At 45.5% G+C, this 25,847-nt stretch overlaps 1 protein-coding gene across 3 annotated transcripts; it reads right to left on the reverse strand.

The window, feature by feature from the left end:
* Positions 1 to 264: 264 nt before the first annotated feature.
* On the reverse strand, positions 265 to 9,620 carry MOB3C (MOB kinase activator 3C). Of its 3 annotated transcripts, XM_023549642.2 has the most exons (4): positions 9,469 to 9,620; positions 5,403 to 6,164; positions 2,602 to 2,707; positions 2,051 to 2,163 (listed from the first exon to the last, which is right to left on the reverse strand). In XM_023549642.2, coding segments are annotated over exons 2-4 (657 nt in total). In that variant the 5' UTR covers positions 5,953 to 6,164; positions 9,469 to 9,620; the 3' UTR covers positions 2,051 to 2,162. The 3 variants fall into 3 exon arrangements, with proteins under 3 accessions (XP_064137985.1, XP_023405407.1, XP_023405410.1); XM_064281915.1 differs by lacking the exon at positions 2,602 to 2,707 and having other exon boundaries at positions 265 to 2,163; positions 9,469 to 9,618; XM_023549639.2 differs by lacking the exon at positions 9,469 to 9,620 and having other exon boundaries at positions 2,022 to 2,163; positions 2,602 to 2,804.
* Between the last annotated feature and the right edge of the window lie 16,227 nt (positions 9,621 to 25,847).

The following is a 25,847-nucleotide window of genomic DNA, read 5'->3' on the forward strand; positions in this document are numbered from 1 at the left end:
ATCAGACTGAGCTTCAGGAAGGCAAGGGCCAGCTGTCACTTCCACAAGGGTCTTAGCCCAGCCTGGCCCAGAAGTCCCAGAGCCCTGGAGAAACCTCAGTGTCCCCACCCGTAGAGCTGGGCCAGATACAACCATACTAGCAACCCTCACATGACCCAGATCTCAGGACAAAGAGTTCTCCCTGCCCCATCCTGGCATGGCTCCTTTTACAGCCTTCCCAGGAGCCATGTGGCACCGAGACCACAGATTCTCACCAGCAGCCGCTTTAGTTTGCCTCCTTTATTTTAACAAAAATACAATAAAATCTTCCCTCTGTTTCACAAAAATAGATTTCCCTGCCCCCCTCCCCACAATCAGCTCTGGCCGTAGCCTAGAATCCATCTTCCAAGCCACAGACAGTCTGGGGGAAGCTCTGACCCCCTCACTCCAGAGGCTCTGGCAAAGCTGCTAGGCCAGCACAGTTCCCTTGGGAACTTCTCGGGAGGCAGCAGAGGCGGCAGGCCCAGGACCAGCAGGCTGGCCCCAGGAGTCCCATCTGTTTCCCTAGGGGGCAGGCAGCTTCTGGGTACATGATTTTGGAGATTTGGCTCAGTAGACCTCCCCAACTGACCTGAGGAGTAGTGGGGCACTCTGGTATTAGGTTAGAAATTCTTGCTCAAAGCAAGAACAGTTGTGTCCTGGAGAAGGGCTAGAAAACCCTCTTTCCATGTGCATCTAATGTTCCTATTCAGCAATTGACAGGTCCTGGGCTGGGAGTCAGGACCCCTGGTTTCTAGTCCAGTTCCATGAAAGCCTCATTATGAAGCCTTGGGTTTCCTCCTATGTACATTGGGAGAGTGGGCCTGGATGATTCTCAGGTCCCTTCTAGCTCTCCATCCTGGCCTCCCAGCATGGAGGTTCTGGGATGGCAAGGCCATGTTCCTGCCTTGGCTTCCCCACCAGTGGCTCTGGGCATGGGGGTGAGAGTAATGGAGTGCTGAATGAACATCCCAATCTCTTTGTGGATGGCTGTAATCTAAGCTCCAATCAGCTGGAATGTCTTAGACATGGTTGGGAAGAAGGCAGGTACTTGTGGGGTATAGGTTCCCCAGGCCTGGAAGAATCCATTCACCAGCGATGTTATTCCTCAATGCCCCAGGATGGATGACAGGACTCTGGAGTTTCCCAAGTTTCCATTGGCAACTTGGGCTGGAGGATTATTTTGTGATTATCCTGGGAGCCAGATCTGTAGATTCTGGGAGCTATATTGGAGTGTATGATTCCCAATTTAAGGACCAAGGGACCTTTATGGACCCGAGGGATCATCCCCAACCCCCAGGAGGCTGTTTATAATCAGGACTTCCTGGAGACAGAGGGATGAATAAAATGAAAGCTCATGAACATCTCTGGTTGAGAAAATCAGAACCTGTGTCTGTAGTGGGCCAGAGGTTTAGGTATCAGGGCAAGGCTCCACTTCCTCCTAGCTCCCTAGGACTCATGCTGATAGAAGACAGTAGCCTGGAAAGTTCAAACATAGAGATACTTCTACAACCACATTTGTGTACTTATACACATGGTGAGTTACACCAAGCAGGGATACTGACCTACCATCACTTCTACAGTGGTCATGGTTTGACGATTCCAGTCTTCATTAATTCATTCATTCATACAACCATTTATCTAACATTTATGGAGGGTGTATTATGTGACCCAAGGGTCAAAATCACACACACACATACACACAACATTCACTGTCATCTGTGCCCACTCACACAGGGTACTCACCCTCTTGCACCTTTCTTATCATCACCTTAGTCACATCCAATTACCCAAAATGGGCTTGGGAACCACTATGGAGGGGTCAAGCATCAGGGAAGAAACCCTCTAGCCTACCCTACTCCCAGACTTCACTGCCAGAGGTTTAACTCCTCCTTTCCTTCTCATTGCCCACCTTGAAGCCCTTCCTCCTTCTCCATTCACAAGTAGTGAGAGGGACATGTGGGCAGACTGCTGAGGACCAGAAGTCCAGGGGCTTTGGCTGTATGAAGACAGTCCCAGGACCTTCACGCTCCTCTAGCACCAGACTCCTAAGGGTCCCCGGCCACACTGTGTTCAGATGGTCCATCTGACAGCCAACAATGTCCAGGCCTGGGCTCAGTGGCAGATCCGCTCTGTCATCTCCCTCTGCAGAGATACAAAGTGGGGCGGGGTTAGTCAGAGCTCAACCTTCCAGGCCACCTCCTCCCAAACTGCAGGGCTTAGCTGTTCTTCTGCCTGACTCTGCCCCCGCTCTACCAGCACTCCCCCGGGAATCCTCCCCACTAAACACACACAGAACTCCAGCCTGCAGATCTGGGTTTGTAAAGTAAAACTAGAATAAATTCTCTACGAAAGTAGAGAATCTATCGTTAATTTTTTTCTAATCTCTCCAAGTTCTTTAGGAAAGTAGAGAATCTATAGTTAAATAAATTGCCTTTCCCTAGTTTACCCATGTTATTTAATATATGAGCCAGAAACTTGTATATGGGACTTTCTTGAAGCAAGCAGGCTCTGGACTTGAAAACATACAGAGGCTGGCCCAGGTAGAGGAGGTGCGGAGGGACAGCGGGGGTTTGGCCTCACCAGAGGCTCCAACTCCCGCTGATCCACCAGACTGAACTCTTGGATGAAGTAGTAGAAGTGCTTGTAGCAGGTGTTGACATGCGCCTCGGCCCCCATGCTGAGGATGCTGTCGAAGTGGTGGATGTAGACATGGACAAAGACGCGGAAGAGGCGGGTCAGGATCTTGGTGCAGACCTGCTGGAAGTTCTTAGGGAAGGGAACTCCTGGCAGGGGGTTGCGGAGGGCAGAAGGAGGGAGTTGGCATTCTGGTGATGAAACACTGCCCAACCTTGCCCACCCACACACAGGCTTTGCCCAAGATGGCCTCTTTACCCAATTCTCAACACACTTCCCTTTGGGAGACAGAAATAGTGGTTTGCTTTCTCCCATACTTTCTTTTTTAATGAAACACACGTCTGTGCCTCTTCCCCACTGAAATACAAACCATCTTCTACATTTTCCTATCACCTAAAGCAGGGCTTTGCAACCTTGTGGTGGGGGGGGGGGCGGGGGGCACTGATAAATCCTTCTTAAGCTATGATCAGAGTAATGGCCAACACTCTCTCCAGAAATATGCACACCTGCAGGTATGCTCACATCACATCCTTGTATGTGAAACCAAGGGGAGTTCATTAACATATGGGGCCCATTTTTTTTTTTTTAAAGGTTATCCAGATTAAGTCCTAACTCTGCTGCACGATACCTGCTCAAGGCCTTTCATGATCTGACCCTGACCTTCCCTCTCCAGCCCCATCCAGAGCCCCTTCTCTTCTCAACATTCACACAGCAGGCCTCAGACCTCCAGTCTTGAGATTATTCATTCTTCAAGAAAGAGTTCAGATACCCCTCATTCCTTCAAATATTCGATAACACTTATGAAGAGCCTTCCATATGAGCTAGGCCCTGTGCTGGGCCCTCTGCATCTTTGACTCTAATTCTTATAACAATCCTGCTGATGGGTTTAATCATAACCATTCTAAACAAAAAAAAAAAAAACCAAACCCAGTGCCGTCGAGTCAATTCCGACTTATAGCGACCTTTTAGGACAGAGTAGGACTGCCCCGTAGAGTTTCCAAGGAGCGCCTGGTGGATTCGAACTGCTGACTTTTTGGTTAGCAGCCGTAGCACTTAACCACTATGCCATCAGGGTTTCCATAGCTATTCTAGATGTGATAAAACCAAGGCACATAACCACTTGCCCCAAGTCACAGAGCTGTTAATCAGTAAAGACTGGAGACAGGATTCAAAACCTCTTTGCACCACATTTCAGTCCCTCAGATATGAATGTTTTAAGGACTAAGGCATGCCTGACCCAAGCCATGGTGTTTTCAATCACTTCATATGCACGTGAAAGCTGAACAGTGAATAAGGAAGACTGAAGAAAATTGACGCCTTTGAATTATGGTGCTGGCGAAGAATACTGAATATACCATGGACTGCCAAAAGAACTAACACATCTGTCTTGGAAGAAGTACAGCCAGAATTCTTCTTAAAGGCAAGGATGGCGAGACTTTGTCTCACATACTTTGGACATGTCATGGGGGGGGGGGGCACCAGTCCCTGGAGAAGGACATTGTGCTTGGTAAAGTAGAGGGTCGATGAAAGAGAGGAAGACCCTCAACGACATGGATTGACACAGTGACTGCAACAACAGGCTCAAACATAACAAAGGTGATTGTGAGGACGGTGCAGGGCCGGGCAGTGTTTCGTTCTGTTGCACATAAGGTCGCTATGAGTCAGAACTGACTCAACAGCACCTAACAACAACAGATATGAATGTCACAGATGGTACAGCTTTCCTGCCCATGGGAGGCTCCAGGATCCATAAAAAAAGTACAATTTCTGCACAGCTCCCATTATCGAGGTGGAAATCTTGGCGGCTATGCCTTCTTTGCTGTGGCAGAGCTGTCCCAGGATGAAATCATGGATACCTGGGGTCTCCCAGGCCCAGGAAGCTAAGGCTAGAAGGGAGTAAAGCTCACTTCAGGCCCATACCTGGCCCACCCTACTCCACTGCTCTTGAGCCCTTGAGCCCTACCAGGCCCAGCCTAGGTTCCTCAGGCTGGTCCTTCTCATCTTGAACAAGAGACCAGAGCTCTAGCTCTGAATCCACTTTCCCTCTCTCGACCTCAATTACCTCCCATGTAAAATGAAGGTACCCATTGTTGGGCATGACAGTACAGGAAATGGCAGGCCACTGGCTCGGGAGGAGCTGTGGGCATTGACCTGTGACTCAGTCCCCAGCTTCCCTCAGCATTCAGACTTCTCCTCTCTGGGCTTGCCCACCCTGCCCCACCCATCTCTGATTCTAGCCCCTCCTACAGCCTTACTATGGATCAGCATGAGGCCTGGTTAGGGTGGGGCCCAGTGTACAGGTCGGGCAGCTGTGATGAACACAGCTCAGTCCTCGACTGACACCTCCTCCTGCTCCCTGGGGTGGGGAAGCAGAGCTAGGGTGGCATCACTCCCCTCCCCTCCCTTCCTCGCCTGCCCAGGCTGCCCAGCTGAGATAAGAAAAGGCCACTGGCCTGTATCTGAGAAGGAAAAATTCTGCCCTCAGAGCTTCATTGTGAGGTGGAGATACCATCCCAGCCCACTCAACTCCTGCCCCTTCTGGGTGTCTGTACTGGGGGACTCCTAGATAGTCACTCAAGCTTTGGACAAGAAAAGCCCCAGATTGGGAGTCAGGCAGTCCTAGCTCAAGCAAGGCACTTAACCACTACAATCTTCAGTTTCTTCTACAAAATCACGTCCCCCTTCACAGAACTGCCTATCAAACTAGATACCACATCTGTGAAATGGGCTTGCCAGGTGGTGCTCACCAACACGAGTGGGAAAGACTTCCTCATCGTTGATGAGGCTCTCGATCCAGTCCATGAGCAGTGCCATATAGCGTGGCGCTGACAGCTTGGCTGGCCGCCGGTACTGGCGCTCATCTTGCCAGCGGTACTCATAGCGGGGCCCGCCTGCCATGACTGGGCAGCTGGTCTCACTACAGTGCTCGGCCATGGTGCCATAGATGAGGTTGATGCGGTTGAAGAAGTCCACGACATGCACTGCGATCCAGTCATCGATGCTTTCACCAGGTGGCAGCCTCACAACACTGCGCAGGTCCAGGCCGGACTTGAGTGATGCCTGTGCCTTCTTGTACAGCTCAAAGCGCTGTGTGCCGGGCTCGAAGCGCTTCCTGGGCCGAAAAGTCTTGTCTTTGGAGAACACCTGCTTCAGGCACAGCGCCATGACCCAACTAGGGCTGGGTGTCCAGGGCACTGACCTGCTGGAGACAAAGGCATGGGAAGGAAAAACCAAAGGGGCTTGGATTTCCCAACAAGTCATTTCCCCCTTGCCTGAGTCTTTGGTCAACTTTTGCATCCTGTGCCTCTGATCTTGTTTTGTTTCCTCTCTGCTTTCATCCAGTCTCACAAATGGCTGGCCCTGGATTCCAAACTGGTGCTTGTCAGACTTGCTGCTGACCCTTAGGGAGGCTGCAGAGGCTCAGTGTAGGACTGCCAGGAGCAGGGGCTTGGACGAGATGACCTCTGGGGGTCCCCATAAGCCAGCTAGTGTGGTTTGGCAGAACTGGGCTGCATTGTGCTGGGGAGAGAGGGAGTGCCCCCCCCCCCCCGCCACCTTCAGCTTCCTCTGGGATATCCCGTAGTTCATCCAGCCACCGGGGATTCCCAAGGAGCAAGAGGGACTTTTCTACCAAATATGTCCTTTCCTTTTTTCACCCTGAAAGAGGAAAGGGCCCTCACGTAGCCAGCTAAGCGATCTCAGAGAGTGGCTGCCGGTGCTGGAGCAGAAGGGGAGGGTGGCAGGGTTCTGCTTTCTCTGACAGTGGCTGGAAATTCTTCCCCCCAAACCCACCTCTTCCAGCCCGAAACCTCAACAAGCCACTGGCCCCACCCCATTCACCCACCACTTAGTAGACATTAGAGCACCTACTATGTGTCAGATACTGGAGCTCAGACAAATTTGCTTTGCCTCTTAGAATTGAAGGATAACAGACTTTGGGAGCAGAGGTCAGAGTCACAGCCTTGGAATCAGTAGTCCTGGGTTCTAATCCTAGCTCTACCACTGACTTGCTGGGTGACTCCTATGGCAGGCATGGATTTGGCCCATGCAGCATCTTGGGTCACTCAGATAGAAGCTATGTTTCTGGGACTCTTGGAGTAGTTACCTAATCTCCCCTGTGAGCTCCTGGGAAATGCAGACCCACTGGCCGAGACTGGAATTTAGCCACAAACTGAGTGTACTGACCCTGACCCCACAATAAGCACAAAGCCAGAGTAGAGGCTCTGGGTATATATAGTTCTGAGCCCTGGTCCCAGGCTGAACTCTGGCCCTGACCCTTACCCTAGAGTGAGCTTAAATACTGCCACAAAGTCTGAGACTGACTGGCTGACTCTGGAGCATCTTTCTTCCTCATATCTCTGGTAGTGCGCGGACTGAAGAAAGGACCGAAGAAGGGAGGGTGGGCACAAGGCAATACAGGTATCCCCCACTTGTTGAAAGTTTGATTTACACCACTCCGCTTTTACAAAGGACCTACATTAGTACCTGCTTTTGCTAACTGAAAGAAATCTGATGAAGATTTTTGCTTTTACGAAAAAAGGTGAAAAGTGGAAATAGCGTTCAGCGTTTGTTTTGCTGTAAGTCATTAAAGAGGCTACGCACACCCCGAGCAGCGCAGTGAGAGTGGCATCACCAAGCTCCTTCCCTGGGAACTACACTCAGCATTCCTGCTTTTACTATATGTCAGTGTTATTTTAGGTTTTATGTGTTACTTGGTATGCTTTGGTAGGTTATTTTTTGGGTCTGGGAATGTTCAAAACTTTTTCCCATATAAATTATGTAATGGTAATTGCTTCTTTGCTTTATGCCATTTCAGCTTACAAAAGGTTTCATAGAACGCTCTACTTTTTGGATAGTGGGGAAAACCTGTAATTGGGGCTAACCAAAGGTACAGCACATAAAGGAGGGTGTCACTCCAGGTACCACTTAAGCTGATGGAGATGTTTGGAACAAGGTACTTCCTTGTACTTACAACAGGCAGGTCAGGATTGGGACAATCAAGCAAAATAAAGGTAATTTGGGGAGTCTCCCAGCAGGATCTTGTCACCTTGATAAAAACCACAGATGCCAAAGGTCATCTTATCCATCCCCCCTGCTCCTTAACTTCTCACCCCGAAGAAGTCCCCAGGGTGAGACCTGAGCTTTCTGACCAAAGAGGAGATTTCCACACTTCACCTGCAGCCTCCATTTTAAACTCTGCTTGTGGCAGGTGCTTCCAAAATCACTCACACAGCAGCTGGGTGGGATTCCTGGGCTCCCCACCTTTATGTGATTCCTTTTACTGACAGTTGCAAATGAATCCTCACTCTGGCACTTAACACCTCACCCTACCCTTCCTGCCCTGTTTCCCACCTCGCTACACTAACCACCTTGGCATTCTTCCTGATCCCTGAACACATCGCACACTCTCCTGTCTCTGTATGTTTTCTTCCTCTGACTCCTTGGCCTGACTACACACTCTTCAGGTTGAATGTTACCTGCCTGGCTGTGCCTCTACTGAGCCCAGATCTCCTTTCCTTTGAGGGGAGGCTGCTCTTTGGCCATCACTGCCTCCCCGCACCAGAACCTAGGTCAGGGCTTGGCGGAGAGTCAATGCTCAGGCTTCAAGGAAGACTTTGAACCTAGAATCTTAGAGTTGGAAAAGCACTGAGCAATCAGCTGGCCCAATCCACTTCTTGCACGGAAGGGGAGACTGAAGCCCTGAAAGGGAACCTGAAGAGCCTGAGGTCACACAAGTTACAGGCAGAGCTGGGACAAGGATGGACAAGGCACAGTCCCATGAGTACGGGACCATCTTCCTGCATGGGCTGGTCACCTGGGGAGAAGGGGCGAGGAAAGTAAGTGGAGGGAAGGGGAAGCATCTTCCCCACCAAAGGGACCAAACTGCTTCCTGTGTCTCCAATACACTGAGCCTCATCCCTCCTCACCCCACTCCCACAGCAACTTGGATGCCCTGACCATCGAGTTATAGGCCACCTTTCTGCTGTGAAATGTTGAGGCCTGGTCTTCTTCCCAGGAATATGTAAGATTTGGGGGCAGGTGGGGGTGGATGCAGCACAGGTGCCCTGCTATCCATGCAGCTTCTCTTCCCTCACCCCTCCCCCCACCCCCACGCTCTAAGTGAGTTCTTGTCCCTCACCAAACCTCTGTTCCTCTCCCAGAACTGCTGCTGGTCCCCCTCTGAGCTTGGTTTCTATTTCTGGGTGTTCTTTTATTCCTAGAGTTGCCAGTGACTTGATCACTTCCTAGATGGGCGTCTGGGCTTCCCTAAGGTCACCACAGGGTGACCCTCCGTGCTTCTGACACTAACCCCCTCCAGGGCCACACTTGCCACTCCCTCGTCCTGGCCCAGAGTCTTGGCCAGTGGATGGCCCCAGTTAGAACCCAGCATTCAGCCTGGGCTGTGAGATGTGGGCGCCCAGGACCGGGCCGAGATCCAAGAAGAAGGTATAGGCGGAGACTCCACGCTTTTCCCTGGGGGACTCCTCCGCCCACGGCCACCCGATCTCCCACGGGACCCTCTCACCACCTCTTCCCTCCCCCGCCCAGCCGTCAGGGTCCGACAGGTCCTAGGACCCAGAGGAGCTAGCCTAACATTACCGCTCCCGAGGACACGCCCCCCACCGCCACCCCCTACCCTGACTTTCGGAGTACTCCCCTACAGACCCCGGACAGAGGACTGTGGCCAGACTGCCTTCGGGCCGAGGTCGCCTCGAGACAGTGCCACACTGGGGCAGCCCAGGAAATGAAAGTGGAAGCAAGGCTGAAGCGGGGGCGCAGGGGGCGCGAAGAAGGGTGCGGGCGCTCACTCACAGGGTCCGCCGGGGTGGGACAATTCGAGTCCTCCTCTGGCCACGAGGTCACATCACCAGCGCGCTGGGTCGCCCTCTGTCTGCCGGTCGTCAGTGCCGGTCCCCCAGCCGGTCCGCCCGCCGCCCTGCCTGGCCCAGCAAACGCCGTCCCACCCCTTTGGCGACGTTGACTCCGCCTCGGCCCATCCCGGTCCCGCCACGCTGCGGCCAGGGGGCGGGGAGGGGGCGGAGAAATGGGAACCCCTTCGTCTTCCAACACAACGCACGCCCACATCAGCCTTTCCGGAAAGCATGTACAGGGTCGCTATGAATTAGAATCTACTCCCCAGCAACGGATTTGGTTTGGTTTTTATATCTGGCTCCCAGCTTCTCTCTGGGCAAAGGACTAACTGACCAGAAGGCCTTCTCGTGTCTCCTTGGGGGCACTATCAAGGAGTCAGCCTCAGCTTCCTGGACGACAAAGCGGGGACAAGCGCAGCTTCTTGGGGGCGATAGGGACATGAAGTGACAAAACATCTGGAGCGGAAACAAAAGAGCTACTAGATAAACGGTCTTTTTCTTGCCCTCCTGGAATCATGTGTCTCACTTCCCTGAGCTGAATGAGGTATTGGGTCTGCCCTGTCCATTCCTAACCCTCAGCTCCTGGCGTAGTGCCTGGCACACAGCAGGTACTCAATACCCATTTCCAGAATGAGTGGATGGATGAATGCCTTGGACATCATGAGCTGAGTGCCTCATCTCTAGCACTGAGGCGACTGGCCCCTAAGACTGCTCGAATCACAGACTTCTGAGTAGAACTGCCCATAGGGTTTTCTTTTTAATTTTTTTATTGTGCATTAGGTGAAAGTTTACGGCACAAATTAATTTCCCATTCCATAGTTTGTACATAAAGTGTTCCATGACATTGGTTTCAATCCCCATAATGTGTCAGCACTCTCTCTATTTCCTTCCTGGATTCCCTGTTTGCTTTTATCCTGGTTTTCTACCCCTTGCTGCCTTCTAATCTTTGCTTTTGGACAAATGTTGCCCTTTTGATCTCCTATAATTGATTTTTCTAAGGTATCTTGCTGTCGGGTGTTATTGTTTATTTTATGGGCCTGTCTATGGTTTGGCTGAAAGGTGATCTCTGGGAATGGCTTCAGTTCCAGTTCAGAAGAATGTCTTAGGGCCATAGCCTTGGGGGTTGCTCCAGTCTCTGTCACACCAGTAAGTCTGGTCTTTTTTGTGAATTTGATTTTTTGTTCTAAAGTCAGAGCAGTCGGTAGTGGTAGCTGGGCACCATCTAGTTCTTCTGGTCTTGGGTCACGTAGGCTGTGGTTCATTCATTCTTTGGACTTATTGTTTCCTTGAGTCTTTGGTTTCCTTTCCTTTGCTCCAGATGGTAAGAGACCACCATAGGGTTTTCTTGCCAGACTTTTCTTCCTCCCTCTTCTCCCCAGGGCCCTGTTCACTCAAAGTCACACCATTTCCCATATTCAGGTTTTTGTCCGGGCTATTCCCATTTTGGAATATCATCTTCCCTCCTTCCTTCCAACCAAATCCAAACCCTTCAAGACCTGATCTGCCCTCCCTACTTTTCTACCTGGGTTCCTACCCTGAGGGCAGGCAAATAACCCACCCCTGCACTCAGTGTACACTGTGACCCCCAGGCCCAGGGATCAGTTGGCTGGCTCTGTCCTGAATGGAAGGGAAGACTGGAGGTTTTCTTGGCTGGAGGGTTAAGGCAAGAAAGCTGGCTACAGAAGGCATCCTGAAGGAAAGGAGGTGGGAGAATGAGAAGTCTGGGGGTTGGTGGGGGGCACTAACCATAGCACAGGTTCCTCACCGTGCTTCCCTTATGTCTGGACTTCCTGTTTGCTTAATGGCATGAGATCACCCTGATCCTTAAAAATCTCAGCTCTCAAAGCTCATGATCCATTCTTTTGCTGAGCACCTATTTTGGCCCCAGTCTAAAGTTCTCTGCATTTTTATATGTGAATCTTAGCTCTGCCCCTAGTCACCTATAAACTAGTAGTCGGATGCTGTAGTGTATATGGGAAGGAGCCCTGTGGCACAGCTGTTAAGTGCTCAGCTACTAACCAAAAGGTAAGCATCAAACCCACCAGTGGCTCCGTGGGAGAAAATATGTAGTGATCTTCTCTTATAAAGATTACAGCCTAGGCAAGAAAAAGAAATAAAGGGCATCCAAATTGGAAAAGAAGAAGTAAAAGTATCCCTATTTGCAATGAGACAATCCTATACATAGAGAACTCCAAAGATTCCGCAAGAAAACTACTGGAACTAATAGATTCAGCACAGTAACAGGATACAAGATGAACATACAAAAATCAGTTGGATTCTTACACACCAACAATGAGAATTTTGAAAAGGAAATCAGGAAAACAGTACCACTTACAATGGCCCCTAATAAGATAAAATACTTAGGCATAAATCTAACCATGGATGTAAAACTCACTGCTGTCAAGTCAATTCCAGCTTATAGTGACCCTATAGGAACTTAAAAGACCTAAGCAAAGAAAACTAGAAAACATTATTGCAAGAAACCAAAGAGACCTACATAAATGAAAAAACATACCTTGCTCATGGATGGGAAGACTCAACACTGTGAAAATGTCAAGTCTACTCAAAGCAACCTACAGATATAATGCAATCCCAATTCAAATATGAACAGCATTCTTTAATGAGAAGGAAAAACTAATCACCACCTTTATATGGAAAAGAAAGAGGTCCTGGATAAACAAAGCATTATTGAAGAAAAAAGAACAAAATAAGAGACTTCACACTACCTGATCTCAGAACCTACTATACAGCCGTAGCAGTCAAAACAACCTGGTACTAATACAATAACAGACACATAGATCAATGGAACAGAATTGAGAACTCAGACGTAAATCCATCTACCTATGGTCAGCTGATCTTTGACAAAGAACCAAAGTCCATTAAATGGGGAAAAGTCTTTTTAACAAATGGTTCTCACAAAACTGGATGTCTGTCTATAAATAAATAAATGAAACAGGACCCATACCTCACACCATACACAAAAACTAACTCAAAATGGATCAAAGACCTAAATAAAACCCAAACCAAACCCACTGCCATTGAGTCGATTTTGACTTCCCGATAGAGTTTCCAAGGAGTGCCTGGTGGATTTGAACTGGCGACCTCTTGGTTAGCAGCCATAGCACTTAACCCCTATGCCACCAGGGCTTCCAAAGACCTAAGTACAAAACCTACAACAATAAAGATAATGGAAGAAAAGTAGGGACAACACTAGGGGTCCTAATACATGGCATAAATACAATACAAACCATAACTAACAATGTACAAACACCAGAAGATAAACTAGATAACTGGGAGCTCCTAAAAATTAAACAATGTGGAGGCAGAGCCAAGATGGAGGAATACAGAGATGCTTCTGGTGAGTCCTCTTTACAACAAAGACCCAAAAAAACAAGTGAAACGAGTATATTTATGACAAGCTAGGAGCCCTGTTTTTTTTTTAGGAGCCCTGAGCAGCAAAGGCAAGCTCAGAAAACGAACTGAGGGGCAGGGGGAGGAAGAGACGGTCCAGAAGCGGAGAGGAGTTACCAGACCTGAATCGCGCAGAGCCCTCAGGCACCATTCCCAGGACAGGTGGTGGCGCGCTGCTACTAGCTTTCGGCCATAGTTTCCTCAGGGAGAAGCAGCCAGCCACACAGCCTACTCACACCTCCGGAACCAGAGAAGAATGGCGCTCTCAGCAAAAGCTAAGTACTTGCATATATTTTACAGCCTCCCGCCCCACCCCACCCGCAAGCTGGCTTCAGCAGTTGAATTCCCTGGGCCTGAGATAGGCCCTATCGAGCGCCTGGAGCCATCCTCCCAGCATTGGAGAAGGAAAAAATTTGCAACTGGGGGAAAAGATAATTTTCCAGCTCCACTAACCGGGGGAGCTCAGGACAGAAGCGGCTCCTGTCCAGCCATAAACGATCCGGACTTTGAGTACATTTCCCCTCTGCATGGACCTGTGTGGGCCTATTTCAGGAGAATAGGCCCTTGTTGGCAGACTCCAACCATTTCAGCTGTGCAGCGGAGAGGTGGGTGTTTGATGTTTGACATTGCTTTGCCTATTAAACAGGGTCCTCACCTACATGTATCAGGGGCCTAACGACTGGTAGCTCCACTCAGGTCACCCAGCCACCCTCGACAGGAGTCCAGGGATAACTGGTACCTCCCAGTCCTTACAACTAGAAACATTGGGTGCCCATGGTCCTTCTGCAGAACTCACCCAACTGTATGCTCTAGGGATCAGGGACACACTTTCCTCAGAGGCACATGGAGGATATTTCTCAGCCCCCTGCCTTCTTCAGAGGGTGACCCCCTGCTGCAACCAGATACTGGTACCTACACCAATCACCCCTACCCTCTAAGACTATAGGACAGAGCCTGTACCACACACTTGATGATCAACTACCTGACACCTGAGCTGAATTCATATAAGAAAAGTGAATGGACTCCTAGACTGATATACCTGATAACAGCTCTAGCCATGTGGGGACAGGACATCAGAACTCCAAAGGCAAAAGTAATCAAGCTAGCTCACTTAAGCAACCCATTTGGGCATATCAAAACAAAACAAAGCAAGAAACTACGACAGAGTAAGCAAACATAAAATAAACTAATACAATAACTTATTGATAGATGGCTCAGAGACAACAATCAATATCAAATCACATAAAGAAACAGACCATGACCACCTCAACAAGCTCTCAAAACAAAGAATCAAGGAATCTTCTAGATGAAAGTGCATTCCTGGAATTACCAGAGGCAGAATACAAATGATTAATATACAGAACCCTTCAAGACATCAGGAAGAAAATGAGGCAATATGCAGAACAAGCCAAGGAACACACAGATAAAGCAATTGAAGAAATTAAAAAGATTATTCAGGAACATAATGAAAATTTAATGAGCTGGAAAAACCCATAGACAGCAATCAGAAATTCAGAAGATTAACAATAAATTTACAGAAATAGACAACTCAATAGAAAGTCAGAGGAGCAGAATTGAGCAGGTAGAAGCCAGAATTTCAGAACTTGAAGATAAATCACTTGGCACTAATATATTTGAAGAAAAATCAGATAAAACAATTAAAAAAAACTGAAGAAACCCTAAGAATCATGTGGGATTCTATCAAGAGAAATAACCTACGAGTGATTGGGGTACCAGAACATGGAGGGATGACAGAAAATACACAGAGAATTGTTGAAGATTTGTTGGCACAAAACTTCCCTGATATTGTGAAAGATGAGAAGATATCTATCCATGATGCTCATCGAAATCCACATAAGGTAGATCTTAAAAGAAAGTCACCAAGACGTATTATAATCAAACTTGCCAAAACCAAAGATAAATAGAGAATTTTAAGAGCAGATAGGGATAAACGAAAAGTCACCTACAAAAGAGAGTCAATAAAAATAAGCTCGGATTACTCGGTAGAAACCATGCAGGCAAGAAGGCAATGGGATGACTTATTTAAAAAATTGAAGGAAAAAAATTGCCAGCCAAGAATCATATATCCAGCAAAACTGTCTCTTAAATATGAAAGTGAAATTTGGACATTTCCAGATAAACAGAAGTTTAGGGTATTTGTAAAAACCAAAGTAAAACTACAAGAAATACTAAAGGGAGTTCTTTGGTTAGAAAATCAGTAATATCACGTATCAACCCAAGACTAGAACACTGGGCAGAGCAATCAGAAGGCAATTCAAACAGGGAAAAAAAAAACAAAAAAAAAAAACCAAGATTGAAAAAAAAATGCTAAAAACAGGGTGACAGCAATGTTATTATATAAAAGAAGACAACATTAAAACAATAAAGAGGGACTAAGAAATGTAGTCATAGATCTTCCATGAGGAGAGTAAGGTACGGCAATACAAAGAAATAAAATTTAGGTTTAAATTTAGAAAAATGGGGGCAAATAATAAGGTAACCACAAAGCAGACAAACTATCCTGCACATCAAAATAAAATACAAAAAAAAGAAAAATAGAGACTCAGCAGAAACAAAATCAACAACAAAAAATATGAGGAAAGGACAATATATAATCTACTCAGCACATAAAATTAAGTGCGAAAAAGAAACCATCAACAACACACAAAAAAAGATATCAAAATGATAGCACTAAATTCATACCTATCCATAATTACACTGAATATAAATGGACTAAATGCACCAATAAAGAGACAGAGAGTGGCAGAATGGATTAAAAAACATGATCCATCTATATGCTGCCTACAAGAGACACACCTTAGATTTAGAGACACAAACTAAAACTCAAAAAAAACCAAAAAAACTCAAAGGATGGAAAAAAATATATCAAGCAAAAAGAGCAGAAGTAGCAATATCAATATCAATTTCTGACAAAATAGACTTTAAAGTTAAATCCAGGGACAATATACCAAGAAGATATAACCATATTAAATATTTATGCATTTAATGAGAGGCTTGCAAGATACATAAAGCAAACTCTATCAGCATTGAAAAGTGAGATAGACAGCTCCACAATAATAGTAGGAGACTTCAACACATTACTTTCGGTGAAGGACAGGACATCCAGAAAGAAGGTCAGTAAAGACACGGGAGACCTAAATGCCACAATCAACCAACTTGACCTCATAGACATATACAGAACACTCCACCCAACAGCAACCAAGTATACTTTCCTTTCTAGTGCACATGGAACATTCTCTAGAATAGACCACATACTAGGTCATAAAGCAAGCCTTAGCAGAATCCAAAACATGGAAATATTATAAAGCATCTTCTCTGACCATAAGGCCATAAAAATGGAAATCAATAACAGAAAAAGCAGGGAAAAGAAATCAAACACTTGGAAACTGAACAATACCCTGCTCAAAAAAGACTAGATTATAGAAGACATTAAGGATGAAATAAACAAAATTCAGAGAATCCAATGAGAATGAAAACACTTCCTATCAGAACCTTTGGAACACGAAAGCAGTACTCAGAGGTCAATTTATATCAATAAGTGCACACACCCAAAAACAAGAAAGGGCCAAAATCGAAGAATTATCCCTAGATCTTGAACAAATAGAAAGAGAGCAACAAAAGAAACACTCAGGCACCAGAAGAAAACAAATAATAAAAATTAGAGCAGAACTAAATGAAATAGAAAACAGAAAAACAATTGAAAGAATTAACAAGGCCAAAAGCTGGTTCTTTGAAAAGATCAACAAAATTGAGAAACCACTGGCCAAACTCACAAAAGAAAAACAGAAGAGGAAGCAAATAATCTGAATAAGAAATGAGATGGGCGATATTACAACAGACCCAAGTGAAATTCAAAGAATCATATCAGATTATTACGAAAAATTGTACTCTAACCAATTTGAAAACCTGGAAGTAAATGGATGAATTCCTAGAAATACACTACCTACCTAAACTAAGAAAAACAGAGGTAGAACAACTAAATAGACCCATAACAAAAGAAGAGATTGAAAAGGTAATCAAAAAACTCCTAACACAAAAAGCCCTGGCCTGGATGGCTTCACTGCAGAGTTCTAAAAAACTTTCAGAGAAGAGTTAACACCACTACTACTGAAGGTATTTCAGAGCAGAGCAAAGGATGGAATACTCCCAAACTCATTCTATGAAGCCACCATATCCCTGATACCAAAACCAGGCAAAGACACCATGAAAAAAGAAAATTACAGACCTATATCCCTCATGAACTTAGATGCAAAAATCCTCAACAAAATTCTAGCCAATAGAATTCAAGAACATATCAAAAAAATAATTCGCCATGACCAAGTGGGATTCATACCAGGTATGCAGGGATGGTTCAATATTAGAAAAACAATGAATGTGATTCAAGGGCACTGGGTTTTTTTAAATCACATAAATAAATAAAAAAAAAGAATCACATGATTTTATCAATTGATGCAGAAAAGGCATTTGACAAAGTTCAACACCCGTTCATGATAAAAACTCTCAGCAAAATAGGAATAGAGGAAAATTCCTCAACATAATAAAGGGTATTTATAGTTTTTTTTTTTTTATACAAAGCCAGGAAACCCTGGTAGCGTAGTGGTTAAATGCTACAGCTGCTAACCAAAGCGTTGGCAGTTTGAATCCGCCAGGCGCTCCTTGGAAACACTATGGGGGAGTTCTACTCTGTCCTATAGGGTTGCTATGAGTCGGAATCGACTCGATGGCACTGGGTTTGGTTTTTTTTGTTATACAAACCCAACAGCCAACATCATCCTAAATGGAGAGAGCCTGAAAGCATGCCCCTTGAGATCGGAAATCAGACAATGATGCCCTTTATCACCTGTCTTATTCAACATTGTGCTGGAGATCCTAGCTATATCAATTAAGCTAGATAAAGAAATAGAGGGCATCCAGATTGGCAAGAAGAAGTAAAATTATCTCTATTTGCAGATGCCATGATCTTATACACAGAAAACCTTAAGGAATCCTCAAGAAAACTACTGAAACTAATAGAAGAGTTCAGCAGAGCATTGGGGTACAAGATAAACATACAAAAATTGGTTGGATTCCTCTATACCAATAAAAAGAACATCAAAGAGGAAATTACCAAATCAATACCATTTACAGTAGCCTCCAAGAAGATAAAATACTTAGGGATAAATCTTACCAGAGATGTAAAAGACTTATACAAAGAAAACTACAAAACACTTCTGCAATCTATACATTTAATGCAATTCTGATCCAAAGTCTAATGACATTCTTTAATGACATGGAGAAACAAATCACCAACTTCGTATGGAAGGGAAAGAGGCCCCAGATAGGTAAAGGATTACTAAAAAGGAAGAACAAATTGGGAGGTCTTACCCTGCCTGATTTTAGAACCTATTATATTGCTACAGTAGTCAAAACAGTCTGGTACTTGTACAACAACAGATACATAGACCAATGGAGCAGAATTGAGAATCCAGACATAAATCCATCCAAATATGAGCAGTTGATATTTGACGAAACAGTTTAACGGGGAAAAGACAGTCTTTTTAACAAATGGTGCTGACATAACTGGATATCCATCTGCAAAAAAATGAAACAAGACTCATACCTCACTCCATTCACAAAAACGAGCTCAAAATGGATCAAAGACCTAAATATAAAATCTAAAACGATAAAGATCATGGAAGAAAAAATAAGGACAATGTTAGGAGACTGTATACAAAACATTACTAACAATGCAGAAGAAAAACTAGATAACTGGGAGCTCCTAAAAATCAAACACCTATGCTCATCCAAAGACTTCACCAAAAGAGAAGACCACCTACAGACTGGGAAAAGGTTTTTAGCTATGACATTTCTGCTCAGTGCCTGATCTCTAAAATCTACATGATACTGCAAAAACTCAACTACAAAAAGAGAAATAACCCAATTAAAAAATGGGCAAAAGATATGAACAGGCACTTCACTAAAGAAGACATTCAGGTAGCTAACAGATACATGAGGAAACGTTCACGATCATTAGCCATTAGAGAAATGCAGATCAAAACTACAATGAGATTTCATCTCACTCCAACAAGGCTGGCATTGATACAAAAAACACAAAACAATAAATGTTGGAGAGGCTGTGGAGAGACTGGAACGCTTATACACTGCTGGTGGGAATGTCAAATGGTACAGCCACTTTGGAAATCGATTTTGTGCTTCCTTAAAAAGCTAGAAATAGAACTACCATATGATTCAGCAATCCCACTCCTTGGAATATATCCTAGAGAAATAATAGCCTTTACACGAATAGATACATGCACACCCGTGTTCATTGCAGCATTGTTTACGATAGCAAAAAGATGGAAGCAACCAAGGTGCTCATCAATGGCGAAAGGATAAATAAATTATGGTATATTCACACAATGGAATACTATGCATCGATAAAGAATGGTGATGAATCTGTGAAACATTTCATAACATGGAGGAATCTGGATGGCATTATGCTGAGTGAAATTAGTCAGTGGCAAAAGGACAAATATTGTATAAGACCACTATTATAAGAACTGGAGAAATAGTTTAAACAGAGAAGAAAATATTCTTTGATGGTTACTAGAGCGGGGAGTGAGGGGCATTGGGAGAGGGGTACTCACTAATTAGATAGTAGATAAGAACTACTTTATGCAATGGGAAAGAGAGCACACAATACAGGCGAGGTCAGCACAAGTGGACTAAACCAAAAGCAGTTTCCTGAATATACTGAATTCTTTGAAGGCCAGTGTAGCAGGGTTGGTGGTTTGGGGACCATGGTTTCAGGGGACATCTAAGTCAATTGGCATAATAAAATCTGTTAAGAAAACATTTAGCATTCCACCTTGGAGAGTGGCATCTGTGGTCTTAAACGCTAGCAAGCGGCCATCTAAGATGCATCAATTGGTCTCAACCCACCTGGATCAAAGGAGAATGAGGGACACCAAGGACACAAGGTAATTAGGAGCCCAAGAGACAGAAAGGGCCACATAAACCAGAGACTACGTCAGCCTGAGACCAGAGGAGTTAGATAGTGCCCAGCTACAACTGATGATTGCCCTGACAGGGAACACAACAGAGATCCCCTGAGGGAGCAAGAGAGCAGTGGGATGCAGACCCCAAATTCTCGTAAAAAGACCAGACTTAATGGTCTGACTGAGACTAGAAGGACCCCTGTGGTTGTGGCCCCCAGACCCTCTGTTGGCCAAGGACAGGAACCATTCCGAAAGCCCACTCTTCAGTCAGCGATTGGACTGGACAGTTGGTTGGAGATGGATGCTGGTGAGGAGTGAGCATCTTGGATCAGGTGGGCACTTGAGACTACATTGGCATCTCCTCCCTGGAGGAGAGATGAGAGGGTAGAGGGGGTTAGAAGCTGGCAAAATGGACATGAAAAGGAAGAGTGGAGGGAGGGAGCGGGATGTCTCATTAGGGGGAGAGCAATTGGGAGTATGTAGCAAGGTGTATAGAAGTTTTTGTGTGAGAGAATGACTTGATTTGTAAACTTTCACTTAAAGCACAATAAAAATAAAAAGAAAAAAGAAAGAAAGGGAAGTAAGCAGAGATTTGGGGACCTCATACCACCAAGAACAACAACAACAAAAAAGAATTAAACAATGTTCATCAGAAGACTTCACCAAAAGAGAACTTACAGACTGGGAAAAAAATTTTGGCTTCGTCGTATCCAACAAGGGTCTAATCTCTAAAGCCTATAGAATACTTCAACACCTTAATAACAAAAAGACAAATAATCAATTAAAAAATGGGCAAAGGATATGAACAGAAACTTCATCAAAGAAGACATTGAGGCAGCTAACAAGCACATGAGGAAATGCTCGAGATAATTAGCCATTAGAGAAATGCAAATAAATCAAAACTGCAATGGGATACCATCTCACTCCAACATTACTGGCACTAATCAAAAAGACAGAAAATAACAAATGTTGGAGAGGTTGTGGGGAGATTGGAACTCTTATGCACTGCTGGTGGGAATGTAAAATGGTGCAGCCACTATGGAAAATGATATGGTGCCTCCTTAAAAAGCTAGAAATAGAAATACCACATGATCCAGCAATCCCACACCTCGGAATGTATCCTAGAGAACTAAGAGCTGTCACATTAATAGACATATGCACACCCATGTTCACTGCAGCATTATTCACAACAGAAAAAGATGGAAACAACCTAAATGCCCATCAATAGATGAATGGGTAAACAAATTATCGTCCATACACACAATGGAATACCATGAAACAATATAGAACAATGATGGATCCTTGAAACATCTCACGACTTGGATGAATCTGGAGGGCATTAAGCTGAGTGAAATAAGACAATCACAAAAGGACATATTGTATGAGACTACTATTATAAAAACCCAAGAAAAGATTTACACACAGAAAAACAAAAACAATCTTTGACGGTTATGAGAGAGGGGAGGGAAAGGGAGGTGAAATTACTAACTAGAGAATAATAATAAAAATGAAAACCATTGCTGTCGAGTTGATTCCAACTCATACCGACCCTATAGGACAGAGTAGAACTGCCCCATAGGGTTTCCAAGGAGCAGCTGGTGGATTCGAACTGCTGACTTTTTGGTTAGCAGCTGAGCTCTTAACCACTGCGCCACCAGGGCTCCAACTTTGGTGAAGGAAAGACAATACAAGGGAAGTCAGCACAACTTGACACATTCAAACACTTTGAGGGGCTGAGTTACTGGGGTTGAGGGCTGGGGACCATGGTCTAGATTGGGACATCTAGGTCAATTGGCATAACATAATTCAAAAGAAAATGTTCTACATCCGACTTTGGTGAGTAGCATCTGGGGTCTTAAAAGCTTGGGAGCAGCCATCCAAAATACATCTATTGGTCCCATCATGTTCAGAGCAAAGGAGAATGAAGAAAACCAAAAACACAAGGAAAACATCAATCCAAAGGATTAATAGACCACAATTTTGACAGCCTCCACCAGCTGGAGTCCGGAAGAACTAGATGATGCCAGGCTACCACCACCTACTGCTCTGACAGAGATCACAGTAAAAGGTTCCGCACAGAGAGGCAGAAAAATGTAGAAAAAAATTTTGACAGAGTTGGAGGAACTCCCAAGACCGTGGCCCCCAGACACCTTGCTAACTCAGAACTGAAGCCACTCCGGAAGTCTACTTTTCAGCCAAAAATTAGACAGGCCTGTAAAACAAACAATAACACACATGAGGAACGTGATTCTTAGTTCAATCAAGTATACCAAACCAAATGGGCAACACCTGTCCATAAGCAAGGATGAGAAGCCAGGAAGGGACAGGAAACCTGGACGAATGGATAGGGGGAACCCAGGGTGTAAAGAGAAAGAAGGAGAGTGCTGACACATTGTAGGGATTGAAATCAATGTCACAAAACAATTTGTGTATACATTTTTGAATGAGAAACTAATTTGCACTGTAAACTTTCACCTAAAACACAATTAAAAAAAAAAAAAGATTACAGCCTAGGAAACCCTATGGGGCCGTTCTATTCTGTCATATAGGGTCACTGTGAGTCAGAATGACTCAATGGCAACAAGTTTGGTTTTGGAATCAATTTCCTTTATCAACCATGACTCTGTATTCTGAGAGCAGGGGATCAGGTGATAAAGCCAGCCCAGTTGCTGACCTCAGGAGCTGAGAGGTCAGCATGGATGGATACTAAACTCACAGACCACACAAGGTCAGAGGTTAGTCATCCAGAAGTGAGAGTGAGGTTATGGATTGATGGTTGAGCACTTTGTAAGAGTGGGGTTACCTGCAGGAAACACACGGAACACCCAAATTGGGTATTTTGAGGAGAGTTTAATGAAAGCATTATTTAAAGGTCCCTGCATGGCATAAAGAGTTTGTGCTCGACTACTAAGCTAAAGGTTGGTGGTTTGAACCTATCTGGTGGCATTGTGGAAGAAAGGCCTGGTGATATGCTTCCATAAAGATTATAGCCAAGAAAACCCTATGGATCTGTTCAAGTCTGTAACACACTGGGTTGCCATGATTCAGTACTGACTTGATGGCAATGGAAAAAAAAACTAGTGGTGCACTCAAGGCGTAGGGAAACCACATGGATCTGGTGCTAGCAGTGTGTAGCTGTCACCTCTAAACTGAGGAGTAGGGGGAGGGAGTGGTGGAAGCAGAGGCTATGAGGAGAGGGCTGCCTACCAAAAGCTGTGGCCTAAGGTCAAGGGCACATGCAGCCCACAGCAATCATACAGGGAAGGATTGGGGGTAAATACAGGGCCTCACTCTCCCCCGTTCTGATATCTGGCCAGGTTTCCCCATTGGCTGAATCCTGTCAGCAGCCTGGACAGGGGAACCTGTTGTCATAGTCCATGGAGGTTGGCCTCCTGGGACCTAGAGCAGGTGGAGGAGGGTAAGAGTGCATCTGGAGGGACATTGGAAGATCCTTGGCCCAGTGGGGGTCAGGGCTGACTTTAGAGGAAATGACTTAGAAGAACTGCTTATACTTTCCTTATCATTCAGCTCTAAACATTTTATAATTTCCTCTCTAACCCATGGATGATTTAGAAGTGTGTTTTTTAGATTTTCAACCTATGTGTCTTAGTTATCTAGTGCTGCTATAACAGAAACACCACAAGTGGATGGCTTTAACAAAGAGAAGTTTATTTTCTCACAGTAAAGTAGGCTAAAAGTCCAAATTCAGGGTGTCAGCTCCAGAGGAAGGCTTTCTCTCTCTGTCAACCTTCTCATTAATCTTCCCCCAGGCTAGGAGTTTCTCTGCACAGGGACCCCAGGTCCAAAGGATAAGCTCTGCTCCCTGCACTGCTTTCTTGGTGGTTTGAGGTCCTCCTGTCTCTATGCTCACTTCTCTCTTTTATATCTCAAGAGATTGCCTCAAGACACAATCCAATCTTGTAGATTGAGCCCTGCCTCACTAACACAACTGCCGCCTATCCTCCCGCATTAACGTCATAGAGGCAGGATTTACAATATATAGGAAAATCACACAATACCGGGAATCATGGCCCAGCCAAACTGATACACACATTTTTGGGGAGACATAATTCAATCCATGACACTATGAGAGGTTTATGTTTTTCTTGTTGGCTTCTGATTATGCGGCATTGTGGTAAAATTCTTTAGAATTTGATGTGATTTCCTCTGTGGCTTTGGACATGGTCAATTTCTGTATATCTGAGCTGGATTTTACAGGATAGGCAGAAGTTGTCTTGTGAAGAGAGAAAAAACACAGAAGCTTGCATTGTGGGAAATGTAGGCGATCCATTTTGAAGGGACTTCAGAAGTTCCAGCTCACCTGCAGAGTCCCTGGGTGACTGCCTCAATACAAGCTGACAGGCTGGCAGGTGGGATGGAAGGCAGGGGGAAATGTTGGGGAAGGCCAAAGATAGCCCACCCACTACAATCCACTGCTGTCGAAAAGATAGCCCAGATCCCTCAAATACTTGTATCCTCTTCCTGCCACTCTCTTTACAGGCTAGAGACAGTGTTCTTCCAGGAGGCTCTCCTGGGGTTAAGAAGACACCCAGACCTTAGAGAACAAGGGCTTGGCTTTGCTACATGTTAGCTGTGTGACCTTAGGTTAGTCCTGGCCTCTCTGCCAGGACCCTATAACCCCATAGCACTAAACACCTACACAGGACAGGCCATGTTCCCTACCCACTACTATGTCCTGAGAATGACAAGTTGCTCTGGAGGGGCTCAAACAAGGGCCCCATTTCTGCAGCCTGGCAAAAGGAGGAGTACTAGGGAGACGGACATATCCAGCCAGGAGCCAGTGAGGACCTAGAAGAGTATGTACCCTCTTCTACTGCATGGATCAGGCTCATGACCTCCTACGGGAGCTCTGAGTGGCAGTGGGGTGGTATACAGGGCCAGGGGACCTGGGCTCCTTTCCTGACTCTGTCACTGTCCTGCTGCCTATCTCTGGGAAAGTCTCTACCCCTATCTGGGCCTCAATCTTTCTATCTGTACCACAAAAGGATCTTCCAGCCATACATACCATTCTAAGTGCCCTATCAGAGCCAGCTTCCTGCCCTGTTAGGCCTGCACCCAATGATACTGTGTCTTCTCCCTGGGGACTCCTCAGCCTCTCCTATGCTGGGAAAGGCCCTCGACCGCACACTTCTCCCACAAAAAACTACCACACCGCCAGCTGACCCCACCAGGCAGCCAGCACCTGCTACAGTCTGATGGCCCACCCTCTCCTCACTATTTCTCCCTGAACAAGTGTCTGTTTCAGGTCCTTTCCCTTCCTGCCCAGGAAGCAGGATCTCCCATCCTGGATCTTCCAACCTGGCACATGGATGAGTGTGATGGTTAATTTTATGCATCCACTTGGCTTAGCTATGGTACCCATTATTTGGCCAAACACTAGTCTTTATGCTATTATGAAGTAGTTATATGTGATTAAATCAGCTCGCTTTAAATAAAGCAGATTACCCTCCACAATGTGATGGGCCTCATCCAATCAGTTGAAGCCCTTAAGAGCAAAAAGGGAGTTTCCATAGAGTGTATTCTGCCTTCATACCATAAATAGACAGCTTGCCGCAAGTCCTCCACTCTTCACTCTTCCCATCATCTGACTTACTGATTTGGGGACACAAGATTGCAAGAATCTCCAGCCTGTTGCCTGACCTACAGATTTTGGACTTACCAGCCCCCAACAACCACGTGAGCCAATTTTTAAAAAATAAATCTCAATCTTTCTTTCTTATATTATGCTATTAGTTGCTGTGGTTAATGTTATGTGTCAACTTGGCTAGGCTACAATTCTCAGTGGTTTGGCAGACACCGGGTATCACCTCCCATTCTGTGATTGGATGTAAGCAGCCAATCAGTTGGAAGAGGAGTTTCCTTGGGGTGTGTGGCCTACATTCATGATATA

The sequence above is a fragment of the Loxodonta africana genome, chromosome 3, assembly GCF_030014295.1.
Source record: "Loxodonta africana isolate mLoxAfr1 chromosome 3, mLoxAfr1.hap2, whole genome shotgun sequence".
Classification (NCBI taxonomy): domain Eukaryota; kingdom Metazoa; phylum Chordata; class Mammalia; order Proboscidea; family Elephantidae; genus Loxodonta; species Loxodonta africana.

Bases quoted from the DNA above. Each gene is read 5' to 3' on its own strand.
- MOB3C (XM_064281915.1), bottom strand. From the start codon at position 5,952: ATGCAAAAGTTGACCAAAGACTCAGGCAAGGGGGAAATGACTTGTTGG. The intron at 2,164-5,402 runs GTGAGCACCACC...GTATCTCTGCAG, and splicing joins AGTCTTTCCCACTCGTGTTG to AGGGAGATGACAGAGCGGAT.